The 11,401-nt window shown below is 39.1% G+C and overlaps 1 protein-coding gene across 1 annotated transcript in view; it reads left to right on the top strand.

The window, feature by feature from the left end:
• The first annotated feature begins 487 nt into the window (after positions 1–487).
• ARL8B (ADP ribosylation factor like GTPase 8B) overlaps positions 488–11,401 on the top strand; it is a 46,870-nt gene continuing 35,956 nt past the window's right edge. The window contains exon 1 of the mRNA XM_058563414.1: positions 488–772. Within this exon, the coding sequence (XP_058419397.1) occupies positions 650–772 (123 nt within the window). The 5' untranslated portion in view covers positions 488–649. The remainder of the gene's footprint in view (positions 773–11,401) is intronic.

The raw sequence follows: 11,401 nt of genomic DNA, 5'->3' as shown, positions 1-11,401 counted from the left end.
CTGAAGAAGATTAGCTCTGAGCTAACGTCTGTGCCCATCTTCCTCTGTTTTGTATGTGGGATGCCGCCACAGGATGGCTTGATGAGTGGTGCCTCTGTTAGTGCCGGGAGTTCAGAACCAGTGAACCCTGGGCCAGAGATGAGGAGCACGTGAACTTAACCACTAAGCCACCGGGCTTGCCCTCACAACAGGGATTTTTATGCTAAATCCCCCAGAGTCTGGAAGTCTTTCTGCACAGAGTTGACTGTCAATAAACAATCGTAAAAAGAATGAATGATGAATTAACCAACATTAATAAGCAGAGGAGGGATGGTAGGAAAGGGAGCCCCAGGGAGGCCCGCGGGTACGCCGTGCTGCGGGGAGGCCCCACAAGGTGGCGCTGCAGGCGGCGGACGAGCCTGGCCGGGCGGGGCCCGCCGCTCTTGCCGTGGGCGCCCACGGCGGCGTGGGGAAGAGCGTAGGGGGCAGGGCGAGTCATATGACCCGCTCGGCTTCCTGGCTCCGGCCGCCGCCGCCGCCCGTGTCCGTCAGTGTGGTGCCGGGGCCCCGAGGAGCCGTAGAGGGGTCCGGGCCGAGGTGCGCTCGCGTGGAAGTCGTCGCTGCCGCTGGCCGCCCGCTCGCCTGTCCGTCCTCGCTCCCCGCCGCCATCATGCTGGCGCTCATCTCCCGCCTGCTGGACTGGTTCCGCTCGCTCTTCTGGAAGGAGGAGATGGAGCTGACGCTCGTGGGGCTGCAGTACTCGGGCAAGACCACCTTCGTCAATGTCATCGCGGTGAGTGCCCCCGGCTCACCCGCCCGGGGCCCGCAGCGCGCGAGTCCGGCCCAGCGTCGGCCCGAAGGCCCGGGTCGGGGCTCCCCTTGGCGCGGTGGGGCTAATGGGAGTGTTGGGGGGTGGGGATTGTGCAAGCCGTGCCTGTCACCTCCCCGAGGACCGGGAGTTGGAGTTTCCCGCGGGTTGGTGGCTGAGGTGTAGCGCCGAGGTCGGCAGCCGAAGGGTTAATTCCATTTCGTTGTCTTCTTCAAAGGGCTGTGTCCTCAACGCAGCCGGGGCTTGGAAAGGGCGAGATGGGGCTTGCCACATTTTTGGAGCGATTGGGGTTTCCTTCGGGTTTGTTCTGTGGGGGCAGCTGAACGGTTAACTCCAGCCTGTCACTTTCCCGAAGGGTGGGATTCGGCGAGTCCGTCTGTCCGGTGAGAAAGCGTAAGAATTGAGAGGCAGCCTAAGTCGTCGTTCGTGGACGAAGAGCCCTCTTGTGAGGAAAGCGGGAGACCTGTGTGGGCTCCTTCCTGAATTGTGTGGGCAGCTTGTCTCCTGTAATTCAGTTACTGGTTTTCACTCGTTTCCCTTGGGGCCGAGATCAGGTTGATTGCTGCTGCGCTCACTGGGCGAAAGTGGGGACAGAGACTTCCAGCCAGTCTGTAGTAGTCCACAGCATTTATGAAGCCAAGCAGTTAGGGGTCTCTGCTGTTCCCGAGCTAGTTGTCTTCAGCGAGAGGCTAAGATGGATCTGCAGTCAGCATCAAGTTAACTAGCTTGAACAAGAAGGGTTGGTCTTTTGTGAGGGTGTTTCTTACTTGAAGAGAAAACAGGGGACTGGGCAGGAACATAGCTTATTCCAGGCTCACGGAATGGGTGTCTGGGAGGGAGATTGCCCTGGGAACTAATATAGGATGTGGTGTGTATTCAGCAGTGATTGAGGGGAAGGATGTTTATTAAATTTTGCTTGTTTGGTTGGCTGGGGAAGGCATCAGCGGGAAAGATTCTCGTCAGTCTTGATTTAGAGCCCAGGAGTTGCTGTGACTCAGTCTTAGCCGATAGGGGCCTGTAGTTGTCAGGGATGAACTTTAGAACTATTGTCAAGAAAGATGGCAGCAGTTCTTCCACCTTTTAGATGATAGTTGAAATCTTTATTTAATAAGAGACTAGCTGTCCAACTGGTTTGGTTACAGGAATGATTGAAATACAGCTCTCTTATTGGAGAAAATATGTAACTTGTGACTCTTCGTCTTTGTGTAATAGAGCAACAGGAAGTAGTACGAGTTGGAGAAAAAGAGATTAGCAGAAATCCAAACTTCCTTTGAGGAATGTTGCCTATAAGTATGAAGAAAATTTACCTACTTGTTTGTTTTTGTAGTATGATTTTTTTTTTTTTTGACTTGGGATGACTATCTTTTCAGCAGGTATGGTAGAGTGGAGTGTGTATCTGATACCACTAAAATTGAAAAGGAGAAACTTTGGGCCAAGTATCCATACTAGAACTTTTATATGATGTGGAAAACATCAACCTGAGTGCAGCTGAGCTCAATTAACTGTAAAGTTTCTGGTATTCCCTTAAGAATTGGAGTCTCCTTATAAATCTTGTCCTTTTGACAAGATTGAATTAATTTATAGTGTAGATAGGTGTATTACAACAATCAGTTGTTGTATTTTTTGTAGAAAAATAGTTATGCATGGGAAACCTAAAAAAGTTTGGTGAATCTTTGAGGACTGTCTAAAAACATAGGCAGGATTTTCATGCATATGTTGTTAGTAGACAGTGTAGCTTAATATAATGCGCATGAACTTTGAAGTCAGGCAACTCTGGGTTTGCAATATGGCTCTGCCATTTAGCAGCCTTGTATCCTCTTTCAGTCCTTGCTTCTCTTCTATTAAACATAGATAATAATAAGTTTCTTACAGAGTTACTCTGAGGAGTAAGTGAAATGAGAGATGTTAAGTACTGGCACCATGCCTGCCCATAGAAGGGGCTAGGTAAATGGTAACCATTGTTATTATTTGTAATGGGCACACTTGTTTAATGCAGAAACAATATTTTTAAAACTTCAGAAAGGAATTAGTTGGGGTCCTTTCCTTCTTTGAATCTGTGTGTGTATCGAAATGTGGGCTGCCATAGTGGATTTATGGATTGTGGCAAGTAATCGCATCATGTATCCCCACCCTCCCTTTCTCTTTTGTATTAAATTGTTTAACAACAACAAAACTTCTGGAAAACTGTTGAATTCAAAATGAACCAGTGGTTCCACTATTATTTTAACATTACACTGTTCTTTTTGGATTATGATAATATGGGTAGGTTCTGTTAATAAAGAAAATCTGGAATGTAATAGGCTATGGCCTTTAAGATGCTGAAAAAAAGAGACCTCAGTAAACTTCATACCTTTTTTTTTTTTAAACCTTAGACTGCACCCTAATCTGTGGTTCTTATGGAATATATTGAGGGTGAGGAAAAGGTTAGTAGGTAAAGGTGATTTTGCAGACTTTTAGACAGAAGCAGTGTTTCCAAAATAGCAAATTTAGCCGTATCTTTTAAAAAAACCAATTGCACTGTTCTTTGTATTTTGTGTAAGATGTTTGATTAATAGACTCAGAAATACAGATGTGTTGAGCACTGTTGTGTCACTTTAGAGTGTTGGCTATTTATTTACTCAGATTCAACAAGTAACTTCACAGGTATGAAAAGCTTCAGATGAAACTGTTTTTCTTTTAGTAAAAATCAACTTTTTGTAAACATCAAATTAAAATGTGGCTGTATCTTCTGCCTTAAAAGTTAAGAAAAATGCAATAAATGTCGTTTAACTTTCTCCAGAGGTTTGTGAAGCTGAATTTCTTCTATATAGGGTTTGGTCCATTCTGAAATTAGGCAGTTTCCTTACAGAGGAATTCATTCCTAAACTTCATCTTCTTATGGTTTTACTTCATAAACAGTAGTTAATTTTATATAATATTTTATGAGAGACACTTAATATACCTAATGTTTATTAAACGTAGATAATAATGTCTTTCTTACAGAGTTATTTTTTGTATATTTTTGGGTATTAAAGAAACACCTCTAGTCTGCAGTTTTCTGATTAGTGTTAGGGCATGAAATACTGCTGGTTGCTAAGTATTCTGGCAGTTATTGCATAATAAATCATGTGCCCTGCAAGTGTAATGTATGTTGAGTAATTTCTGTTTTTAACTGAGCCTCTCAGATGGGTTATAGGATGGTTAATAAGAAATGTTTAGGAGGTCAGCCCCGTGGCTTAGTGGTTAAGTGTGTGCGCTCCACTACTGTTGGCTGGGGTTGAGATACCGGGTGCGCACCGACGCACCGCTTCTCCGGCCACGCTGAGGCCGCGTCCCACATACAGCAACTAGAAGGATGTGCAACTATGACATATAACTGTCTCCTGGGGCTTTGGGGGGGGAGGGGAAAGGAAGAGGATTGGCAATAGATGTTAGCTCAGGGCCGGTCTTCCTCAGCAAAAAGAGGAGGATTGGCACCGATGTTAGCTCAGGGCTGATCTTCCTCACAAACAAACAAACAAAAAAAGAAATGTTTAATAGGATTTACCAATGTTATAGGATAAGTTTTATAGATATTGTGTATTTTTGAAATGAGTAGCTTAAAAATTTGTCTACGTTTTTGTGAAGTGTTGATACGTCAAAGCTAAATGCAAAGAAAAGTTGATTACTGCTGAGAATTAGGTAAAGGAAATATTTGGGAAGATTGTAGAAATCTGAACCTAGAATCAGTTTTTAAGAGTTTGTAGAAACGTTAAATAAGTGGTTTCATTTTACCTTCATTTTATAGATGTATCTGGGAGATCCAGAAAGGTTAAGTGAAATTCCTAAGGCAGCAAAGCTCATTAGTGGCAGAGATAAAATGAGAACCCAAGGCCAGTGCACTTTCTGTTTTTCTTCTCTCTCTCTGTAGATCCAGCTAAGGTTAGAACCACCCAGCTGTGAATTGTGATATGGTAATCCTTTAAAAATCTTTTTTGTATATAAATTTACTCCTTTTATGAATCTGGATAGCATTTTAAATCCAAGCATCTTAAGCATGTTGACTAACATTTGAGGACTATATATATACAATATGTGTTTATATATAAGTGTTTGTGTATATATATATTTGAGGACATGGATTATGGGAAAGAATGATAATCTATGGCAAGTAGGAGTAGTGGAATATTATAATATCATATTTGGACATTTAAATAATTGGCTAACAGGCATTGTTGGGATTTTGAACCGTGTTTAATATCTTTAGAAAGCAGAAATAATTTTGTTTATCAGAGCTCTTATTATTTAATTACTTTGGAGTAAGAAAGGCAAAAACAGTTTTTAAATAAAATATGCTGTGGCTCAAGTCTGAAGTTTAACACATCTGAAACTTTGCTATGGAAGCTAGCCTTCCAATGATATAGTCTTCAAATATAGATTCGGAGTTGTGGAACATGAGGTGTCCTGCCAGGGAGCACCTCTTCAAAGTTCCCTGTCCCCATCCCCTCTCCAGATATTTTTTCCATTCAGACCTAGAATCTCAAAAGCCAAATGTTCTAGCTAAGAAGCTGTTCGAGTGCAATAATGCATTTTAAATTAGTGACTTAGAGGATATTTCACCACTTAAAGCACTTTTTAAGTTTCTAAAAAGATAAAGTGGATCGTCACTGAACATGGCTACAAAATGCATTACACCTATAAAAACTAGTTATTTAAATGTTATTTTTAGGATCTTTTTTTCTGATTATCAAAATAATACAGGGCAATTAGTAGAAATTTGAAGAGTATAGAGTAGAAGAAACCACTTGTTATCTCCACCATCCGAGGTTAACTACTGTCCACATTTCAAAGTATTTTCTTTTTGTCTTTTTAAAAACGTGTATATCCAAATTCCTTTTTAAAAGTTTTGAGATGATGCTATTTGTACTGTTTTTATCCTGGTTTGTTTTCTTTTAATTCTGGGGTATGCATTTTTCTTTTAATTCTGGTGTGTGCGTTTTTCTACATCTAAAACCGTTTTTAATGCCTTCATAATTTATTCTATAATGGCCTATCTTGTGGATATATCATAATATATTTGATCATTTCCTCATTATTGGACACTTGAGTGGTTTCCAGGGTTTTGCTGTTGTATAGCAATTTGATCTGCATTTCCTGAAGATGGGCTCCAGAGTTGGCATCACTGGGCCAAAGGATATGAACATATTTCATGTTAAATGGCCAAATTGCTTCCCAGAAAGGATGCCCTTCTACTAGGTCTTCTGAACAGATTTCATGTACAAAATTGGCCTTCAGTTAAGCACTTTGTCCTTTGCTATTTTTAGGGCAAAACATATTTAGTTTTGTTGCTAAGGTAAAGTAAACCAGCAGTATGTTTAAACTATCCTGTTAGATAATTGTTTCTGTGTTTAATGTTTTAAGAAGTACCTATTTATGTTTCAGCAACTGCTGAGACTATAGAGAACATAATTCTTTTTTCAATTTTCTTGTTTATTGAACTTTGTAGGCAAGCCGTATAAATGCAGCTCATCCCCTTTAGCTATCATGATCAAATTTGTTTTAAACTTGTTGGTGGATTGCATTAGGAGTTTGTATTCCAGGATTCTGGTATATTTCCACACAGTCCTTACCTAATCTTGTCCTGTTATAGTGGGATGCTGCTTTTCTTTTGGGGGGCGGGGTGTTAAAAAATATTCTTTTCTAAACCAGAGGCTAAGAAAGTTTGCCAAGTAGACCACTTTTTGAGTGTATGGCATATGAACTTTTTTTTAATTCATGATTTGAGTGTCATGTATAATTATATTATAAAAGTTGATTCATGTCCTTTAGGCTTGTATATGAAAAAAACTAAGGAAAAAAATATTAACCTATTTGCTGAATAGGTCAAAATTAAGTGATAATTTAAGGCATTTAGTTTTTCTAAGATGTGACAGACCAAAATTGAAATCTCTAATGGAGTAATTTGAGTGAATTTCTTTCTTCAAAGTCAAAACCACAAGGCTTAAGTTCTATTGTGCTGTTTTTTTTTAAAGTTACATTGTTTCTTAAATTAGATATTGGATCTTGTATTTGGATCCCATTTCATAGTTTGCCCAGTGTTATACAGTAGAATCACATTCTTATTTTATATCTTGAAAGGAACTTTTAAAAAAATTTAAAAAATCAACAAAGCTTTAGAGTTTATTTAAAAATCATCTCTAAGAATACTGTATTTTTAAAAAATTATAGTACTGGTAAAACAATTTAGGTTTTGGGTATCTAAGTAGTGACATTTCTGCTTGAAAATTGAGGCCTTTCCTCGTAAACTGGGTTAGAAAATAATCATTTGTTGTAAAAAATAGCAGCAACAACACAAAAAAAGTTAGATAATGGACAAAATGATACTAAAAATGTCTTTTGTAACAATTTACTGGATAACAATTACTTTAGGATCTACCAAAGTAGGATTACTTTAAGAATATTTTTTGAGCCTAAACTGTTGGCATATGAATGTGGTGTGGTTGATATGGTGGCATATTTATTTGGAATACGTTTAAATTAGGTGGCTATGTGAGTTTGAATGGCATGGAGGTTAGGAGCTGAGAGCCAGACTGTTTAGGTTTAAATCCTGACTCTTCCACTTGTGTTATTTTTGGCAAGTTATTTACCCCTGCAGTGTCTGTTTCCTTACTTGTAAGATAGGAATAACAGTAGCTTCTACCTCATAGAGTTGTTATGAGTGAACAGTTGTAGAACACTGAACAGTGTTCAAAACAAGGCGTGATATGGAAGCACTTCATGTTAGCTGCTGCGTTACTATAATGTCTCCTTGAGGGCAGGGATTTCTGTCTCTTTTGTTCGCTGATGTATTCCAAATGCCTGAAACAGTGCCTGGTACGTGCTAGGTGCTCAACTATATTTTTGAATGGAAAATATTATTATATTCAAAATATAAAATTAAGAAAAAATGTCTTTATGAGCTTATATTCATATTTCAGTATGCAAAGTGTAGCATAATGTTAAGGAGAGTTCTGGAGTCCGACCATTTGGATTTGAATATTGACTTGGCCATCTATCACTTGTGTTAGCGTCTCTGTGTTTCGTTTTTTCCTCCTCTGTAAAATGTAGATGATCATCGAGCTGCCTCTTAGAGTCGTCGTCAGAGTTAAGTGAATGTATGCAAAGTGCTTAGCACAGTGCCTGGCACCTAGAAAGCACTCTGTAAATGGTGACTGTTATGTATCTGGAGTAGTGGTAATTATGAGCTATGTTCAATTCCATTTAGATTTCTCTTGATTATGTTTTAAATATTAGTAGCTTTTGTTTAGGAAGTAAGCATTTTTTGTTTGCTTAATTCTTGGGAAAATTTTGAACATGTTATAATTTATGATGTTGATGAATTTAATTGATAGCAGAGATGGACTGGTAGAAGAAATGTTTCAGCCTCCAGGGCAGGCTAGTAACTTTTGATGGACGTACTCGTATGGTTCTTCCTTTTAGAAGATGAAATTAGATCTGATATGCTTGTCCTTGGTCAGTATATAATTAGAGTATTTGTTGTGGGAACAGTTCTGAGGAAAGAGTTGGAAATAGGAGTTGTCCTTTTACTTGTCCCACCACTGACTAATGGCGGAACTGGGGACAAGTCATTTAACTTCTCTGTTCTTCAGTTTTGATCTTTGTGCGGAGTGAATAATCACCGTGAGAACCTTGCAGTTTGAGAGTGAGTGGTGCTTTCTTGTACGTGGAGTTAGAACTCTTAGGGATCGATTGTAGAGTTAAATAAAAGTGTAAGGGCTCCAACATAAGACGCTGGTTATAAAATTCCAGCCTCTTGCCAGAACAAAAACTGAGTGGTTTGCAGCTTTATGGTAGGAGGTGGAAAGGCGCACTGATCTGAACAGGAGGAAGAGAGCACCTTGGCAGTAGTACCTGCCCTCTGGAATTTAGGTGCCCTGTACAAGTGTATGCTTAGATTCTAATTTTAAATTTGGGTAAGCCCATAATATTGCTGTCCATTTGCGTGTGTTTGTTGTAATATTTGAAGCAGAATTTAAGATCAGAGTGGGTTTAATCATTGTTGACAGCCGTAAATTTGCAAGCTCCTACAAACAATGTTCTGTGTCTGCGTTAGCCCGTGGTCTCCCAAATGAGAAGTGGGCTGCTCGCGGCCTGGGCCAGAAAGAGCTTTTGGCAGAAAGAGTTGCCTCTCTTAAGGTGGCTTAAGGTCTGGTTTAGACACTGATCATTAGGCCTACTTTTTCTTTCCTTTTTTCTTGAAAGCTCGTTTTGTCTGGAGAATGTTTTAATGCAAATATATAGACTTGATTATTTCTAAATGGTTCATTTCAGAGGAAAAACTAGGAAATGGAGGAAACTCACTTTTTCCCCCCTCCAAAATCTAGCTGTTTCACTCCACTAGCTTTTGGTTTCCTTATCTTGATCTTATTTCTTCTTTCAATGGCTAAATTCAAAAACTTAAAACATTTGTTTCTTTAAAAGAACGCACATAATTCATATTGTTCAAAAATATAGTACAGATACACAAACAGCAAAAAATCGTCCTTTAACACCATTAAGATTTAATCACTATTAATATTAAGCTGTGTGTCCTTCTGAGTTTTCCCTGTCCTTATATATATACAAATATATGCTTTTTTTAAATTGAGGTATCATTGACATATATTAACTTCACGTGTATAATATACTGATTCTATATTTGTGTATGTTTTGAGATGATCACCACAATAAGTCTAGTTAACATCCATCACTACACATAGTTATAAATTTTTTTTCTTGTGATGAGAACTTTTAAGATTTATTCTCTTAACAATAAATCTTAGTAAGCAATAAATAATTCTTGGGAAAATTTGAACATGTTATAATTTATCATGTTGAATTTCATTGATAGCAGAGATGGACTGGTGGAAAAAATGTTTCAGTCTCCAGGGTAGGCTAGTAATTTTTTGTGGATGTACTCATATGGTTCTTCCTTTTAGAAGATGAAATTAGCAAAAAATCTTAATAAAAGCAATATATTTCTCTTTCAAATATGCAGTACAGTGTTATTAGCTATAGTTACCATGCTGTACATTAAGTCCCATGACTTATTTATTTTAGAACTGGAAGTTTGTACCTTTTGACCCTCTTCTCCCATTTCACCCACTCACCCACCCTTCACCTCGGGCAGCCACCAATCTGTTCTTTTTATCTATGAGTTCGGTTTGCTTTTTGTTTTAGGTTTCACATATACGTCTCTCCGTCTGACTTATTTGACTTAGCATAATGCCCAATAAATGCTTTCTTGATAACAGTGATGGGATCATGCTGTACATACTGAGTGATCTCATGCTGTCTACTTGATATCTCTGCTTTCGTGGATAATAGGAAACTCAAGTTCAGTCAGTACACAGTGGAATTCTTGATCCCCTCCTCCCTCAATCTAAGGAACCAACATCTACCTTTTTCTTAAAAATATTCAATCAATGGATGTTGTAGGCTTTTTTTTTTTTAAATTTTTTTTTTTTTTGAGGAATATTAGCCCTGAGCTGACATCCGATGCCAATCCTCCTCTTTTTGCTGAGGAAGATTGGCCCTGGGGTAACATCCATGCCCATCTTCCTCTACTTTATATGGTACGCCGCCACAGCATGGCTTGACAGGCGGTGCGTAGGTGCGTGTCCAGGATCCGAACCTGCGAACCCTGGGCCACCGAAGCAGAGCCCGTGCACTTAACTGTTACACCACCAGTCTGGCCCCTGTTATAGGCTTTAATTAACTCTTAGATGTATATTTTTGTTACGGACATTATTTTCCACTGATTGAAATGTTTGTGCCTAAAACTTTTGTTTTTGTAATTTTCTTTGGAGTTCCAGAAGTGGGCCAAATGGTTTGACCAGTTTTAGCCTTTTGGTTTTCTTGTCATCCTGTCTGTAGTAGGTATCTTCTCAAGTCAGGATTGATCATATCAACTCCATTATAATTTTTACCACACTTCTCATCATCAGAAATTATCTTGTTTATTGTCTTTGTCTTTTTTATGAACATAAGTTCCATTGGGGCAAGGCTTTGTCCTTTTTTTAATGCTGTATTCCAGTGCAAAAAACAGAGCCTGGCACATAATATGCTCTCTAAATATAGAGTAAATTAATGAATGAATGCAACAACAAAGTGTGTCTATTCTGTGTATACTTAAACTGTGTGCAAGGCATTGTGACAGGAGATGATTCATAAATGTACCAGACAAGGTTATTTATGATAGAGTATGTGCTTCATAGTTGCCATGTATAGAATAGAAATATTAAATGCTTTTAAGTTTGGTATAAGACAGTACAGGAATCTCCCCACCCTCACCTCACTAAGACATCGAGGGGTTTTAGAACGGCAATTTGCTGATTTTTGGTGGGACCATGGTGAGAATGGCCTTTGAGCTGATCATTGAGGGTAAAGTGGTTTTCATTTATTCGATGAGTATTTGAAGCAGTGTTCTAGGAAGCACAGATATAATGAGAACAAAACAGACATGGTTCCTTCCCTTGTTGAGCTTCCAGTATCATGGAGGGAAGAAAAGATAGATGTTCAAGAAGGAACAGTAGGAGAAGCAAAGACACAGTTGAGGACAAGAAGTTTCGTTGGATTACGTGTAACCTGCATGAA

Source organism: Diceros bicornis, chromosome 2 (assembly GCF_020826845.1).
Source record: "Diceros bicornis minor isolate mBicDic1 chromosome 2, mDicBic1.mat.cur, whole genome shotgun sequence".
In the NCBI taxonomy this organism is placed as follows: Eukaryota; Metazoa; Chordata; class Mammalia; order Perissodactyla; family Rhinocerotidae; genus Diceros; species Diceros bicornis.
This window is presented reverse-complemented; position numbering and strand designations above follow the sequence as displayed.